The sequence below is a fragment of the Periplaneta americana genome, chromosome 14, assembly GCF_040183065.1.
Source record: "Periplaneta americana isolate PAMFEO1 chromosome 14, P.americana_PAMFEO1_priV1, whole genome shotgun sequence".
Taxonomy (NCBI): Eukaryota; Metazoa; Arthropoda; class Insecta; order Blattodea; family Blattidae; genus Periplaneta; species Periplaneta americana.
The window spans coordinates 63,524,054-63,543,074 of record NC_091130.1 but is presented as its reverse complement, the minus strand read 5'-3'; the positions used below and the strand labels follow the sequence as shown (position 1 = coordinate 63,543,074).

General features: G+C 33.9%; 1 protein-coding gene across 3 annotated transcripts in view; it reads right to left on the bottom strand.

Moving 5' to 3' along the window:
* Positions 1-1,816: 1,816 nt before the first annotated feature.
* The window catches only part of crc (bZIP transcription factor crc), a 68,699-nt gene continuing 51,494 nt past the window's right edge, over positions 1,817-19,021 (bottom strand). For 2 of the 3 annotated variants that reach the window (XM_069845429.1, XM_069845428.1), the window contains one exon: positions 1,817-3,786. In XM_069845429.1, coding sequence (XP_069701530.1) covers positions 2,687-3,786 — 1,100 coding nt within the window. In that variant the 3' untranslated portion in view covers positions 1,817-2,686. Of the gene's footprint in view, positions 3,787-10,042; positions 10,741-19,021 lie in introns of those variants that run through there. The other variant, XM_069845430.1, reaches the window with a different exon arrangement.

The following is a 19,021-nucleotide window of genomic DNA, read 5'->3' as shown; positions in this document are numbered from 1 at the left end:
CGAATCTTCGTGAATGCGATTATCAGAGATGATTCTGGAGTCAAGCGATTTCTGTGTTTGATGTCAATACAGAGAAACCCTGCTTACACAAATAAGTACCGGTAAAGGGTAATGGTAGTGTCACTAAGTTCCGTATACTCTTTGCCAGCATTAAGATCAAAAGTCACAAATTGGCAAGTTTTCGAATTTTGTTTTCTATCAACGGACATTTCTAGCCAACTTTCAATTTTAAGGGAAGTCCAGAAGAGCTGACTGCTGTGGTGGAAAATGGAATTTGTAATCCAATCATTAGCTCTGATTATTCACAAAAAATACATGCTTATTTTAAAATTTGCATACCCCTTAAATGTCTTTGCATACTCTCAGTTCAATACCACTGGGTTATATTACAATCGTACTTAAATAACAGAGCATTGTCATAGTAGAACCTTCATCAAAACTATTTCAAAATATTATGGTTCTTTTTCTGTTATTGGAGCCTTAACTTTTACTCCATTATTCTTATTCCTATATTACGAATTTCTTTCTAACAATGGACATATCATAAAATTCACATAATGTTAAAGCATTCTTCCAAATGTTGGCGAACATGTCGGTTCAATGAATAGTTGTCAATTTGTATGATCATACTTTTGATGAGCACTGCAATTTGCATGAAGTTCAAACTTTTTCAATGCTAAATACAAAAGTTCGTGATTTACAAGGAAATGTTGCTTTCACCTCCTCCTCTAACCTATACTAGGCTAGGTTAGGGGAAGAATGGTGAATAACCAATTGTGTAGCAGTTTTATATGCCACTAAGTACAACTTTACTGGGCAAATGGGAGAGAAATTATCTCAGAAGTAGACTTTTGAGTATTCCACTGTGTCCTAGGACTTAACATTTCCAAAGTTTCAGAACTAACTACCAGATCCTAGGACTTAACATTTCCCAAGTTTCGGAACTATTAGATTCTAGAACTTAAAATTTCCCAAGTTTGAAAACTATCAGAGCCTAGGACTTAACATTTCCCAAGTTTCAGAACTATCAGATCCTAAGACTCAACATGTCCCAAGTTTTTGAACTATTAGATTCTAGGACTTGACAGTTCCCAAGTTTCAGAACTAACTATCAGATCCTAGGACTTAATATTTCCTAAGTTTCGGAAGTATCAGAAGGATTAACTACTGATGATAGAACTTGTATGTAGTTCGAAAATGTTGGAGATCTCAAGTTTCAAGACACAGTGTAATACCCAAAAGTCTACTTTTGAACACAATCACTGTGGAAGCCTAAAACTAGTACAAATTATTTCATTTTAGCAATAATTCACCTAAGTACATTGCTTTCAGTTGCTATGGAACTTGCTGTCACCAAATTTCCACATCAAATTGCATAAAGTATATTTGTTGCCAAAACAGGCTGAACCCACAAAGCTATTCTACACGATGTAGATACATATGCTGATAGCTAAGAAAGAGAAGGCAATGGCTGTGACAAGGTTAGAGTTAGATGAAGGATAGTTAAGTGACATATAGGTTATATTGCATAATCACTTTCTCTTATTTTTCGACCTATTTTAGTAAGTAAAGCAAAAATAGCTTTATTTTTTTTTATCAATATTCATATTTTAAACATTATGCTACTAAAAATCATGCTTTTACGCAATTCCGTCATCCAAAAACACAATGTGCCCATCTTGTACAGAATTCCCGCCCACACCATTAGCAGTGCTCCACATAGTAATTGTCAAGACACATTTTCTGGCTAGTTTAGGTATATAATTCGGAGGAGGGGTGAAGTGGAAAGAAGTGTGAAGAAAAGAAATAGAAGGCATTTTCTCCGCCCACCCAGTTCTCCATTTATTATATAATTGTTCGACAAAATACATATACACCATGTATTACATACTGGTCCATGTAATAAAAATATAAAGAACAAAATGAAAAAGAAATGCATCTTCTACTTAATATGATGCAAAACTCTACTTTTAAATGAATAGTTGCGTATACAATGAAGATAGTGTTGATAAATGATGAAATTTAAAATCTGTATTCCATTCGAAGATAAATACTTCAAAAATGAAAAATACTTTCACAATCAGAATAATTTGCATCATACGTTTTCGTCTCAAAATTTTGTGATAGCAATTGAAGTGCTTTTCATAATCGTGTGATTTAGGCAGTGAAGGAGCTGTAGCCAATTAAAATGTGGAATATCCAAAAGAACGCACAAGACACAGGTTCTCTGTAACACTACACCTTGACACGACAGCATCTGCACTCAGAGACGAGTACTTCATTTATGTGTCAAGGAATGCACTACTACAGAGCAAAGTACTCATATCTTGTGGAACTCGTGCAACAGACGTGACACTGTGGAGAACATCATGACGACTGTTATGAGTGAATAACGAAGATGCAACAATACAGCTAAAAATAATGAATAGACAAGGTATAATTTCCTTGTCCAAACAAATTTATACAACATACAAACAGAGAAGACACGGGGCATACACTAAGTTCTAAGTTAACTCTTAAGTACTTTCACTAACAATTAAATTACTAATGACCAATTGAAGATGATGGTAATTTTCTTAAACTGCTAAAAGTTCTAGCTGAATGTATCAATGAAGAGCTTCTCCCAACTAGTCTATTGGATTGCTATACACAACAGGAGTTTCCGTTCCTTATGATGACTGGCATATCACTTGATCAGCCCTTTGGCTTTGAACAGATCTCTCATAAGTCCTTTCAGGTACTTTATCTCTCGAGAGAGGTCACTAACTTTAAGCTGTAGCTCTGAATTTTTCTCTTCGAGATCCTTCTCCTCACTCAGAATTTCCTCAATTTCTGCTTTCTTCTTTTGGCGATAGCGTGTTGCAGCATTTTTGTTCTGTTCTTTCTTGCGAATGCGTTTTTCTTCTACACCAGGACGAGAGTATGGTTTGCTTATTCCCGCACGTTTACGCCCATTTTTCATACAGCCCGATGTTGGAAGTTGTATCGATGTTGGGATCCACTCAGGATCGTCACACATTTCCTCCCCACTTCCATAGCTGCTGCCACTGGAGCTGGTACACGGACTTGGAGGAGACACAGCAGATGTTTCCCCTTCTGACTCTGCTCCCGAGCTTGCCCCGGAGACATTTCCACTACTGCAGGATTCCCACGGATCTGGTATGCCGTCACTACCACCAATGTCTACAAGGCCTTCAACACGAGTACGAACAAGTTCATCAACTACTGCTAGTTCACGAACTAGTTCAGGAGAGGGTGTCTGCGGAACCATCTGTTCCACAAGGGGCAACAGGTTCTCTTTACGTTCACTGGCATATATTATGGGCACCAGTGAAGAAATGGGCATTTTCATGTTCAGTGGTGGTTGAGCTGGTTGAAGTGATTGAAATGACTGGATGGGAACCATCTGCTGCAGCGTTATCAATTCTGCAGTTTTTGGTGTCTCAGGGATGATATTGGTATAAGTGGGTATTGGGGGACTCTGAGGTGGTGTTAGTGTTCCATGGTTCATTTCTACTTCTCCGAACACAGTCTCGAACTCTCGGAGCAGCGTCTGAGTGTCCTGGGGAACCATCATTTGTGGAACAGGCAATGATTTCAGCTCCGATGGAGTAGAGATGATGGGCGAAACAGTCATGACAGGGACTAGTGTTGGACCATGAGACATTGGTTTGCAATTTTCAATGCCATCTTGGAAATTCTGATTGTAGATGCGGGACTCCAGTCCTTGTACTTCAGCGAATATTGGGAGGTCGATCTTCTCCTCCAACCAGTCGGAGAAAGGTTCTGTAAGCAAAAGAAAAACACGAATTTTGTGAGAAATTTATCATTACTGGTACAATTAAATATTTGAATTTGAACAGTCGCTTTCTGCAAAGTTCTCTTCTATAAAGCATGAAAACTGACACCGCATTTGGAAGTCCTTAAAGAAAAAGAGATAAAAGCAATGGAGTTATTAAAGGATATAAATATAGTAGCGCCTCGATTATCCATCACTCGATTAACCGTTGTGCGGATTATCCATAATAAAAAAGAGCGCGTTTTTAAAGTGGTTAACAGTAATTGCTTACACTGCTCTTTTCTATTTTCTGAATCATGTCTACCATGAATAACATAGCTTCGCTGAAGGCATCACTTTCGTTCATTTCTGTGTCAAGTTTAAATAAATACTTTCACTCCTTTTGGAGTAATTCACTTTGCATCCCCTAGCTCAAATATTTATTAGTAATTACCAAACTTAAAATAGTAATAAAAAGGAAATTAGTTGCTGGAAATCTAGAAAAAGAAATTGACTTTTTAAATATCTTAAATTGTGCAAGACAAATTTAATTCCATTAAAATTGATAATGCAGATTATCTAGTCACTATGTCCTGTCCAATTAAAATGGATAATCGAGGTTGTTCTGTATCTGGAAAAGAATGGAATTTGAAACTGAAGAAAAATCTGCAATCATCAACAAAATCGTAATATTATAGTGATGTCCTGATCATGCACACATTTAAGGATTTATTTCTTGCAGCACTATCAGTAATCCTTCACCCAATGGTGAACTTGAGGGCTCTAATTGTGATAAGATTAACTTTAGATGGGCAATATTTTCCTTCAAGCTACCATAAAAAACAACTTATCAACGAAATGTTCTTTTAATCTCAATAACAAAATCTTTGCTGTAAGTTTTAATGCAGTGAATAGCAGCTATAAAAAAAATAATATATTAATAGAACGAAACATATACTATCTCCACACAGCACACAGGTACTATGTATATACTACACCAGCAGTGCACATGCAATTTCAAGTTTAAAAAGAAGTACAAATTTAATGATGTGGATATATTGGTATTTTAAAATTGCATCGTTGTCTTTAAAGTTTCTAAGAACAGACTGTCTTGCTGCCAATAAACCAAAATGTTATTGAAATTTAACAGGTCTAGAAATAGTTTAAGATGTTCCTCAAGGAGTAACATTATCAGGGCAATGACGATGTTTTTTGAGACTTGGGACTGTAATGAGGTACCGTACTTTGTAAAGGTTAGTTTCGAGTACGAAAGGTTACCTTGCCATTTCATTTAACCACTGCTTTAGTATCTCACCATGGGTGAATAGCCTCTTCAGTTTAAATATATTACAAGTTAATAAGAGTATCAGTTAACTAAAAATGTACTGCAGGTGTGTAAGTTTTCCAGAAGTCAAAATGAGCAGTAACAACTCCTGAAGATTATAATCATCATCATCATCATAATCATAATCATCATCATCATCATCATCATCACTACAGCTTGAAAAAGCAGATGAGTGAAAAAAAAAAATCTAATTTTTTAAATTGCATTTCTGTAGTTCGGCCATGCTGACTAGTGAAATTTTTACTCAACTGGTGAGCCAGCATAAAATTTTTAAAGTCCTGCTTATTTAGTAACAAAGTTACATACATTATAGAGAATTCCAGGTTAAGAAAAAAGTATTGGTTTTCTGGGCCTTGCCTAGTACACTGTAGAAAGTCTGTGGTAGGTTGCCATTTCTATGGCAACTGGTAATTTGATGGCATAGCCCTATATGCCCAATGCTTTTTTCTGAACCTGGAATTCTCTATAGTCCTATTAGCTAATCAGGGAGGGTTGAGGCATAGAAGAATGAGAATAACTATATCATTTTTGTTTCTATAGTCTGTAGTTATCTGTAAGGAGAACTTGAGATGACAGAGATGGGTAAATTTTGATTATGCAAATAATTTCTCTGTTTGGTCACCTTGGGTGGTGCAGTCAGTATAGTGCTGGCCTTCTGTGCCCGAGTTTGTGGGTTCGATCCCTGCCCAGGTCGATGGTTATTAAGTGCGCTTAAATGCGACAGGCTCATGTCAATACATTTACTGACATGTAAAAGAACTCCTGCTGACAAAATTCTGCAACGACCTTGGCAGTTGTGTGCGTAATGAAATGAAACATGATTTTAAAATGTAATTTAATTTTTCTCCATTTGGTACAACATACTTCATTACCGGTACTAATTGTTTTGAAATTACTTTTGTACTTAAAAAGGTGGTGAGGTCGCAAATGAGAAATGTGGTAATTAAATTCATAATGTTCAACAATATAGTTACAGGTTATTGACGTACATGGTCCATTACTAAAAACAAAATAATTAAAATTATGTCGACATTAGGTTTCTTGATTAAACATCAGTTACGACTTGTACTCCATCTGCAGGCTAGCAAATGGCTATTTCAAACATTAGTATGCATGAGGTCCTAGAATCAGATTCTTTTACACACTTGTATTTTGATTTTAGTTAGTACTTTTGGTATCTTATAATAATTTTACACATCAAACTAGTCATAAACTGCAATGCGCGAGAAATGTATTAAAACAGTATAGCAAATTAAAAACCAAACGTTGGGGTGATTGAAGCAAGACTTTATTAATACTGATGTGTTATGACAGTGACAGGTCCACACCTGTTTAGTAACTGTTAGCATGTCTGGCAGCGAAACCAGATGGCACGGGTTCGATTCCCGATCGGGGCACGTTACGTGGTTGAGGTTTTTTTCCAGGGTTTTCCCTCAACCCAATATGAGCAAATGCTGGGTAACTTTCGGTGCTGGACCCCAGACTCATTTCACCGGCATTATCAACTTCAGCTCATTCAGATGCTAAATAACCTAAGATGTTTATAAAGCGTCGTAAAATAACCTACTAAAATAAAATAACAAATAGTGACAGCCCAATGATGAGTACGAACTATTAAGTTGATGCCTAGTTAAAACGCTAATGACTGCATCATCCCCCCGCCCCCAAGAAAGAAGGGGATGGTGGAATGGCTATACTTATATAAATTTGAAATTTACTCTTCAGATCCAATAATTTGGCATATCTTTTATTATAACGTCGTATTTCCGTTTGTAACCACATCTTGTTCCTGATTCCATTATCTCAAGGGTACCTTACATAACAAGTTTCTCCAATGCACATAATTGAACTTTATCACAAAATTACTGTGTATATGCTTTTCACCCGAGAGATATAATAAATACATAAAGACGTTTAAACGCTGGTTTGAATTAGTCAAATTGCATAAAATATATTGTTTGAACAATTTTAACATTTTAACAATGATTAAAACATAAATATGCAATAAATATTTTGTGACTACAAGATTGGTTGAAAAATATGAAGGCAATAAACTTAGCATTATGAATAACAAGAGATGAAACAAAACAGAACAGATTTTGTAACAGGGATATAATTTTTACCTTGCAATTAATTCTCTTCTGAAATTCTTACACTATACTTGTCCTAATAACACAATAAACTTTCTCTCTCGCTAGTAGCAAAGCATGAAGTAAACCTGCTCGACATGCGTTTTTATCTTCTTAATAGATTAGTCAATGAATAACAGTTATCTCGCCTGCTCTACAGAGAAAGGAAAGTGTATCATTAAATGGGGACATTTTTTATAACAACCATTATAACAATTCAGTGACTAGTACTGCATTTTCCCTTACCATATTTGATTTGTACTCGTACGTGATATCCAGTTGTCTGATCCAGTTCCTTTATTATTATTATTATTATTATTATTATTATTATTATTATTATTATTGTTTACTTTTCCTGCACTCAGCATACTAAAGTAACCTGCTTAATAAGAGGTTTATCAGTTTAATATGAAAATCTGAGATTTAATTCTCTGGGTTGAAAAAATTATTTTCAGTATATTTTCCTAATCAAATGATAAAATAATTTATCACTGGTGGTCGAGCAGCATGAAACAAATACAGTAGTACGCCTACGTCTTTCATTGTTTATTAGTTGTATTATTACACGGTCTATTTTGGAACTACCGTATGTATTTTAAGGACTCGATCATGTGGTAAAATTTCTGAACTCTCAAAACTGATTAAATAACTCTCTACAGAAGAGGGGGGAGGAGAAGAAACTAATTCGATTTAATAGAATAAAAATATCGAAATAATGAAAGCCATGGTGCATAATGAAATTAGAAATTTGGGTGCACTGTTACTAGACATACATACGTAAAGTTAAACAATTCATTTAGTCAAGTAAATATTTGTCCTAAACGAGTCAAAATTTTTCCAGGCAAAGTACAATTATGACACGTCAAGTAATCTAAACTTAGTAGAAACAATTTGACATTTTCCCTTAATTAAAATATCAGCGCCACTGTAAAAGTAAAATATCTAGAAAAAATATTAGCATAATTCTTAGACACTAGACTTGACTTAAGTTGAAAAGAAATGTAAGATTCAAACTCCTGCCCCCTCCTTTCCATCAATAATGGCTATTCGTTTCTAATAGTTGTTCCAGAAAATGTCAAAATCTACATAATAACATAGCTATTGTAATAAATTCATGCATTATTTGGACATATGTTCTGCACATCATATCCTTATCCTTTCCTGAAGGGATGTTGCATGACAAAATGAAACATTTACGTTAATATATAAATGTAACATTAAATGCATGGAACTATACAAGCAGTATATAATGTCAATGCCCCTATCTTGAAATAGAGACTGATAAAAATATTTATAAAACTGCTTACAAGAAATAAGCGTGACATTTAAATTGTATTAATTATTCTATTTGTGATTTCTTTTAATCTGCAGGATTTTACTGTTTTTCTGTATGGGTGTGCAAAAGAGAATATCCTTATCCTTTCCTGAAGGGATGTTGCATGACAAAATGAAACATTTACGTTAATATACATGTAACATTAAATGCATGGAACTATACAAGCAGTATATAATGTCAATGCCCCTATCTTGAAATAGAGACTGATAAAAATATTTATAAAACTGCTTACAAGAAATAAGCGTGACATTTAAATTGTATTAATTATTTTATTTGTGACTTCTTTTAATCTGCAGGATTTTACTGTTTTTCTGTATGGGTGTGCAAGAGAGAATATCACTTGCTTTTCATTTTTGTCTCGAATATATTACTCCCATGGTAGATAGTAGATGGTAGAGACTGGATTAATCTTGCTCAGGATAGGGACCAATGGCGAGCTTATGTGAGGACAGCAATGAACCTCCGGGTTCCTTAAAAGCCAGTAAGTATATATTACTCCCATACTGAAATAAATGTGTCGATAAAATACGTTAAATGTGACAAATTGTATCTAGTCATGTTAAAAAAATAAATAAGTACTGTTGCATAAGCAACTTCATTAGACTTTGATGATCTGGAATTAGTTCAAGTAAGCAATAACGAAGGAGAAATTAAGATTTTTTTTATATCTTCTAGAAACCCAAGTCAACTTGATAACTGATGAACTTTGCCATATGTTTAAAGAATTCTAAGTTATTTATATGCCTAGAAATGTCCAAGAGAAATACATTACTCTTACGCAAGTGTGGTTGAAAAAAGGATATTTAAAAACCGTTTAAGAGCTCCTTTAATATAACAAAACTTAACAAGATGCGGATATGGAAAAATTTCATGTAGGCTACATAACTGTAGTTTTAAGACTAATCAAAATACAAAGAGTGGAAGGGAAGAGTATTGTAACAAATCGTATTATTTTATTCAAAATGAGATTTTTAAGAATAATGGTTTGTGTAATATGAATTCGTCATTAGGTGGGCATAATGTTTTGTACATTATATCATCTATAGTGCACTGTAAAAATATGTCATAAATTGCAAGTTTTCAGGAGAGCGAAAGCAAAGTTTGAAACAAGACATTATCATGGGCTGGAAATTTGACGCCCTACATCATTATGCAAGAGATTAGACATATGTCCTTATATGATCTGAAGTACTTTTTTTTTTATACACATAGAGGTCACAACTCAAAATCGCCCATTTCTGACTTACGCCCCTCTTACTGTGCACCATAGATATACAATATTTGCATCATTTGCAAATAACACTCGAAAAGCATGTGATTGATGGAGAGCTGTTACTATATCGCGTAATGATATAACAGAAAATTGTTACTAAACCAAATATACGAACTAAACTATCTGGACATAGTAACAAATCTCCTTCATTCACAGTTACTTTCGTTTGATTGAAACCTACCATAACAAGCAACAGCCATCATTTATCACTGGGATGTTTTGAGAATTGAGCAAAGATATTTGAGTTTTAACACAGCTACTTTTGAGATCTGTTGTGGCAAATTATTTGTAAATTTCTTAAAACAAGTCTTTTTTCTCTCTCTCTTGTTTGTTTCTCGATTTGAATAAACAAATTCCTATAGCACTGGAGAAGCTCTTTTGTAACGCTTTTCACCTTCTGTTAACCAATTTTTGTGAATTCACTATAATTTCCTTATCCCAGGTATAGTGATAGGTGTACTTCATGCTATAGTAATCGAAATACCACATCTGCACACCACTTCTTCATCTAGTTCAGAAAACCGCGCCGACTTTGGGCACGACAACTACATGAATGAAATATCAAGACACTGTCGCACACGAACAATTAACACTGTCCGGTCTTGTATATATGAACAATTTCCTCGTGTCCACTATGCGTACTACGTTGTTGCCAGACACACTGCTCGAAGACGACTGAAGGAAGCCCGCACACCAGCACCACACAACTTAGTGAACCGTAGCCTTGGCTGAACTGATACTGCTCAAGCCAGGGCCCGAGTGATCAGATAATATAAGTGAGCAGGATGGCCTTGCTCACCCCAACAAGGACAAACCATTACACTACTAACATTGCTTACAACATCAGCTCTGCTCTATTCATTTTGCCCAAGTTGGTAATGATAAGCCGACTCCTAATTACACCTCCTCCTCCCCCCTTCCACTGACTATCAAGTGTCCACTTCTCATAAGATAAGGCGCGTGCTGGGAGAATTCTTCCCTTCTCTTCCTGCGACAGGGTGACACAGGACGACGAAACAATATTTGCAAAGTTCACCATAACGAAAAGCATTAGGTTGCCTAGCAACAAGGCTCAGTAACTGTGTATAACGATAAAGGTGAATGTCACTTTCTTCCAAATTTTACAGAACACATATTACCTTAAATATGTTTTCAGTCTTTATCACACAAAAAATGTCACGAAAGTGACACATACTTTCTCATACACTTTAAGCATTACGCAACAAATCTATTCTTTTATTAAGTTGTTAATTTTACAGTTTATAGTTTATTTTATTCATTATTCAAAATACACATCTAATAAAAGCAATGAAATGGACCCAGATTAGATTACGAACTTTCGTTTTATGGATTATATACAAAATACATTATTTATAATTCCAAAGACATCAGATTAAATTTATAAATTATGTGGTTTTAAGGAAAAAAAATTGAAATATCTTGGATCAACAGTACCAAACATAAATGACACTCGGGAAGAAATTAAACGCAGAATAAATATGGGAAAAGCGTGTTATTATTCGGTTGAGAAGCTTTCGTCAGCTAGCCTGCTGTCAAAAAATCTGAAAGTTAGAATTTATAAACAGTTATATTACCGGTTGTTCTGCATGGTTGTGAAACTTGGACTCTCACTTTGAGAGAGGAACAGAGATTAAGGGTGTTTGAGAGTAAGGTTCTTGGGGAAAATATTTGGGGCTAAGAGGGATGAAGTTACAGGAGAATGGAGAAAGTTACACAACGCAGAACTGCACGCATTGTATTCTTCACCTGACATAATTACAGTAGGAACATTATATCCCGATGTTTGAGATGGGCAGGGCATGTAGCACGTATGGGCGAATCCAGATATGCATATAGCGTTAGTTGGGAGGCCGGAGGGAAAAAGACCTTGGAGGCCAAGACGTAGATGGGAGGATAATATTAAAATGGATTTGAGGGAGGTGGGATATGATAATAGAGACTACAGGATAGGGACCAATGGCGGGCTTATGTGAGGGTGGCAATGAACCTCCGGGTTCCTTAAAGGCCATTTGTAAGTAAGTATGGTTTTAAGGAAGTTAACTTTTCACAAATTTATACAAGATAGCTAAATGTATATTGTAAACCAGAAACAAGACTCCTTTTCTGTAAGCGTTATTTGTATTTGATTGAAGTTTTGTGACGAACTCATATCAATGTACAAGCCATTACATATATCTAAATAAATAAATAAACATTGTAAACATTCAAAATATTTTTATATTTATGGAAGTCGGCATTTACAGGGTGACGCATTAAGCCCATCTCTCTTCAATCTTGTACCACTAATGAACCAAATAACTGAACTGTCACAAATACTTAAGATACAAAATGGAGAACACCAAATGTCATATAATATGTTAAGCAAATGATGTCATCCTCTCAAACAGAGGATAGCTTACAAATGTTGCTGCATCACCAACACATAATATGTTAAAATATATCATATGGAAATGAATACGAACAAAACTAAATGTATACCATTTTCGAAAGAAGCAATAAAGTGAAAATTATAAGTGGAAAGAAAAATTATCGAACAGATAACAGAATTTAATTATTTGGGAGTTCACATAAAAATGCAAGGATTTACATCAAAGTAGTGACAAGGCAACACAAATATTAGGATGCACTAAAACTAAATTTGGCGCAAAAAAATTTAAAAGTCGAAAGCAAAGTAAGAATTTACAAAACAGCAGCTGGAACAATTTTGGTATATGCAACAGAAACCAGAGCTCAGCTGATACAGTGAAAACTGAACAAAAAAAAAAAAATGAACGCTAATTCAAGGAAAAACACTGTCTGCACCATCTGTTTAATTATTCTACAACAACAGACAAAAAGAAGAATATAAGTTCGCGTCTAGTGAAGTTGATCTTCCAATCACAATCTCGATGTAGGTAAAATTGTAAGACATGTTGTCACCTAACATTCCAGGAATACTGAACTGTTACATCTCGAAAGTCTAGTCCGTTATCTTTCATCCTCTTCTGCTATATATATATAAAATGCTATCTTCTGTGAGAATCTTAGTCTCGAACACACTTTCACTTTGTTAACTGTTCAATGTTTTGACATTTATAAACAAGGCTTATGGATTTTGCTGTGGTCGAAGGGTCGCCAAGAATTCAATCTAATAATACTGTCACTCGGAAACTTGTAATATTTAGCTATTTGAATTTAAACAGAAAATCTCCATGCTATATGTAGTCAAGTATATCTTGAATAATTCACAGAATAAATTGACAGACGAAGGCAGGTCATGGAATTTTTCTTACAAATAGTTTATTAAAATCTTTAGAAAAGGTGTATGTATGTATGTATGTATGTATGTATGTATGTATGTATGTATGTGGTTGTGTTCCAAGATGTTAATCCATGCCAAACTTATAATCGATAATGGTATTAATAGATAGCACTAATAAAAGAATTGTATGATTATAACACACACAGAGTGAATGTCATTAATTTCAGAGAGTTATTCTTTGAGATATTTAAAAAAAGATTTAATAAACTTTTGCTTCTTTTTATTTCCTTTCCGAGATAAAAATTGTTTTATATGAAACATTTCATAGCGTGTTTTGGGAAAGCCATTGATATAATTCCCCATATGCTCACTCAGTTTAAGAGAGCACTATATTTTGATGATAAATGATTGAAAGGATTTTAATCTTGTCCTTTAAATATGCAGAAATTTGATCCAAACAAATGTAACATTTTCATAACGAAAAGTTACATTTGTTCGGATCAAATTTCTGCATATTTTAAAGATCAAATTAAAAATCTTTCAATAATTTATTATCATAATACACTGCTCTTAAACTGACTGAGCATATTGGAAATTAAATAAATGGCTTTCTCAAAACATGGTATGAAATGTTTCATATAAAACAGTTTTTATCTCGAAAAGGAAGCAAAAGCAAGCAAAATTGTATTGAACTATTTGTTTGAAAGATCTCAAAGAAAGTAATGACATAACTTATGGTTCACCTTGTATATCAAAATTAGAAATACGAGTAGATTGTGACATAAAATTAGCATCACCAAAGATTTGAGACAAATTTATTATCTCCCACACTTTTTGATCTGTATGTATTTAGGAAAAGCACTGAAATTCAAAACAACAGTGTATGGCATAGAGGCATGGGTATTTTAATTGGTGAGTTCTATTTGAAGAGTCCACTGCAAGAATGATAGATGTCATTTGGAATACATTTTGCAAGAGAAGCAATTGAAAGTTTGAAATGCTTAGCGCTCCTAGCTTAACTGTGATTTTCCGATCATTACTGGACAATGACTATCAGTGTTAATGCCATATAACTCTCTATGTACATTCTATATGTCTTAAGCTATGCATTGACAGTCTTGGTTCATTTTCGACAAGAAAGCGACATCCATCATTCTTGCAGTGGACTCTTCATTTAATATCTTTAAATTACGTAGATGACTAAATTATGGTAGTGGAGGATTAATTTGATCTGGATTACATGTTAAGAAAAATAAATGGCGTATATAATATCTGAGGGTTAACTATTAAGTTTAACAAACTGAATATTTACCTGTTAATTGTGATATCAATGGAATGGTGGATTAGAGCAATTTGGATATAGTGGTGTAATTTGGGGTATGTTATGATTAACTGAATAAACCTTGAATAAAACTGTGGTTTAACAGCATGCCTGATCATAAAACGAGCGGGCCCAAGTTCAAATCCTGATTGGGGCAAGTTACCGGTACCTGATTGAGGTTTTTCTGGGGGTTTCCCTCAACCCATTAAGAGCAAATGCTGAGTAAATTCCGGCACTGGACTCATTTTGCCAGCATTATCACCTTCGCCTCGCTCAGACGCTAGATAACCATGGCAGTTGATAGAGCATCGTATAATAAGCAATTAAAAATAAATAAATACATAAAACTTTACCTAAGCTTCATACACATGGCAATTTAATATATATTTCTTATTTCAGAGGTAATTATACAAATTTCACATACAAAAGAAAAAATATCTAACAACTATGTTAATAGTCTAAATGCCAATGAAAAAGTTACTACTAGATTACAAAAAGTAAGGAAAGTCAAAGGCTGTTCAAACTCACTGAGTTTATCATATGTGTAGATGAATAAAGAACAATAACATTAAATATCGTAGCAAAATTTGAACTAACAGAAAACATTAATAAAATTACTGGAAATGAATTTTCTTAAAAGAGCAGCCAAGACCTCAAAAAAAAAAAAAAAAAAAGGAGAAGGCTTTAATGAAACGATTAATAACTAATGCATGCAGAAGAAATGATAACAGATAGAATAGAAGATAAATTTAAGATGATAAGGACATGTAAGAATGGGAGGAGAGACAGATGTCCAAAGAAACTGTTTGAATGAAGGCAACCAGGAAAGAGAGCAAGTCCATCGACTGCCTGGGCCAATTAAAAGAATGACCTATTGGTGTTCAGAAATCTGAGGATTGAAGATTCAATGAAAAAGCATATCGATACTGGTACATGGAGACAGGAAGTGGGAAGACAGCCATGGCTGTAGAATCCTAAAGAAAAAGAATTAAAATTTCAAGATTTCCTCCTTTTACTTCATGTATTACGCTCAATAATTAATAATTTCAACAAAAATGTCTCATTTTGCATTAAGAGAATTCTAATATGACTGACCAAACAATGACCTTACAACTTACCAAGTTAAGATTATTGCTTGGATTTACAGAAGTTTCTCCAGTGAATAAACAGAAATGATACTGTCTCTTCTGCTGTGTAACTGTTGCTCAAACTATTTCCACTTGTTTATCCTTTCACTTTTATGTTCAATCTTTATATAAATAAAATGATTATTAAACCATTAGACTTGAAAATTGCTAACAGTAATTCAGGAATGCATTTTCCTCGAACTGCCAGGGTCAAAGAGACCTTCAATTTCAATGGAATAGTAATTACATCTTGCAGTTTCTAACAGAACTCTCTAAAACGCCATTACTAGAAGTTTTAAAACTCTTACACTTATTAATACGGCACCTTTAAGCCAAATGGCCTTATAATAATTTAAGGAAGTGTATGACATAAGTCAGCAATATTTCTGCAATACATATTAACATGTCAGTTTTCAAGAATGTAACTGCCAACATAAATCGGGAAAGTTCAAAGCCTGCCAAATGACTAAACAAGTGACACTTGTTAGCAAAGAACATTACAGCATCTGAAAATCAACAAGTTTCATTGTGTTGGCAACTATTCAAAAAAAGAAAGAAAATGAAATAGGCTACTGTAGGCAAAATAATTTCTAGAGTAAGATACCAAATTCCGTTTGTTAAATTGCTTGAAAGCATAATGAAAAAATATTATTCTTATGGTTACAGAGAACAATGAATTTCCATTCATACTTTCTAAAATATTTTAAGACGAAATTGTAAAGTACATTACCGCAGTACACAGTTCTCCAAATTCTATTGATAAGCTTTGTAATAATGAGAAAAAGACATCATCTTCCTCAGTGGCCTAAGAGGCAATAATTTAGTTCTATTTTGGAATCCAGTCCTCTTGCATTCTCTCTATGTGGTTTATTTGTACATCCAATTCACTCTGTATCAGGTTAGTGTATGTGTATTACCCTCTACATTGAGATAATTCTTATTTCAGGATTTGTAATTTGATCTAGTAATTTACAGTCTTTTACAGCTCTTTGGAAGTAAAATTTGCCTGCTGCTATTCTCTGCAGATATCTTTACGACTCATGATTCACTTCCATAAAGGAGTGTTGGTACAGCAATCACATTGAGAAATTTAAGTAGCATTTCCTTCCTAGTTTGACCTCTTAAAATTTCTTGTTAATGTTCCACATAATTATTGGTATTTGTTTATTTTACTTCTATATATTTTTCTCTATCATACAATGCTTTTTTAAGTTCCCAAATAGCTGAAAGTTTAAACTTGTTCTAAAATTTCATTGTTGATTTACATTTTATTTCTAATGGGATATTTTCTACTGCATGCCATTCTTTCGATGGGGTGGAGGGGGGAGTTTAACTTACAGACGTTCACATCATCAAAAATTATAATTATGTAAGTTGAGATAAAATAATTTAATATCCTTTCCAACTTGATCATTCCATTTCCTTATCATATATTCTATATAAATATTTAATAACGTAGGGGATTAGACACACCCCTGTTTAACACTTCTATTTTTAAAAAATCATCAATTGGAAAGAGTGTTGTACAATATTCAGCTATTACCAGCTAAATACAACATTTAAAAAATCGCAGTTTCCGGTCTCTTCTTCAGAGCGAGAGGCACCATTCCGAAAACCTTTGTAAAGTGGAGGGAAAAATACAAGCTGAAGAGAGATCTTAAAGATGCCATAGTCACCACCATAATCATAAAATTTTCTGTACTGATATTTCACCAGCATCTTTATGGTGTACACTCAGTTTAAATTGTACTAAGTTCTATTTTTTTTCTTATGTCTTAATCTCTTTTGTTTGAAACCTATTTATATAATTTTTCATTTTAAATTTTATTGTGAGCTATTCTGTGTTGCAAGGCAAACCCAAAATATTGGGTCAGATTAATAAATTAATATAGGGAAGATTGGCGAAAGCTGGGTTTGCAGTGAAAGACCTGCCCTTGAGCAGAACACTAAATGAAATGAAATGACCATTAAGCTTAAATGAAGTTCGTTTTGACAATTACAACAAAAAATTTACCCAAACTATAGCAGCATATGCTTCTTAATTTCCTAGGTTTGCATTTTCACAAGGCTTGTAAAGAAGAGGAAGACCGAAATAAACTTGAAAAGACGTCACAGAAGAGGCAGTGATATGTGGCAAAACATGGAGGAAGTTAAGTGTGGCAGACAATAGAGTCGGATGAAAGTGTTTCACAGATACACTATGCTCCTGACAGAACAAAGTAAAAATCTTTTTATATTAATGTGACCCACGTCATTTTTACTACTTGTACTGTATCAAGTAGAATGGATGAACACAAATTAGCTATACAGAACATTTAATCACTCCACCTCCAAGCTATTACATATATAATATATAATAATGTATAATGTAATGTATTATCAATGTACACATAAACATGTTTATTTGATAGAAGGCAATCCCAACAGTCCTGTTCAAGAAGAAACCATATTGCATCACCAAAATTCATTCCAAATTTTTAATACTTCAATCATTATTGGTACTGCATGGGTACTTAAACTAGCTGCGAACATTACTGTTATCAAATGTCCCCATGACTTCTCATTCCATTATCGGCCCACATCCTTGATCTCTGCCACAAATTGTTGCATCCTTGAACCATTCTATTGTAGCCGAAGTTCACCTCCTCTACTGCCTAAGTGCAACTGAGCCCGTATTTTTCATGTACTGACTTTCTTTTGTCAATTTATTTATCTATAATTTTACATGAGCTTGTAAATTTAACTTAAAAGGTCAAAATTAAATTGTTCCTCTTGTAATTCAGTAACCTACTTATTAAATATATACCAAACTGTTTTATATAGGTATTTATTTACTTAAAACAAACTTCCACGAAAATAGGGGTTGCTCTAAAGGACAAAGTATACCAAATATACAAGTATTAGTAGTCTAAATGCATACAAATTTATGAAAATTTTTCCGTGAGAAATATAATTATAATTACTTTATATATGTGATTTCTAATCTGTGTATTATGCAACAAAACTATGTGATCACAAAATAGCATTTCTGCTTCCCAGTAAAACTTTAAAATATTTAAACACATAAATAACAAGTACCAGCAATTGAACATTCAAATGAAAAGTACAAAACCAAGCTCATACAGGAGCTAGATGGCTGTTGAAATAATGCAATATTATTCAAGCTTCGCAAATGTAATTGTGCTAATAAGATGTGCTGTACCTAATATATTAAGCATGGGACTCACCAATACCGGTTTTTTAAGATTGTAGTATGATATGAAATGTTCTGAATGAGCAATAAAAGGAAGTGTTTCACAAACAGAACTGCCTTTCATTAATCACAACACAGAGAATATAACTAAGCAAAACAAAGGAAATCCACTTAATGTGTGTAAATAAGAAATAAGCCAAGTATAAACAAGGATAAAATTCAAATGACACACCCTTTCCTCACACAGTGGAGGACAT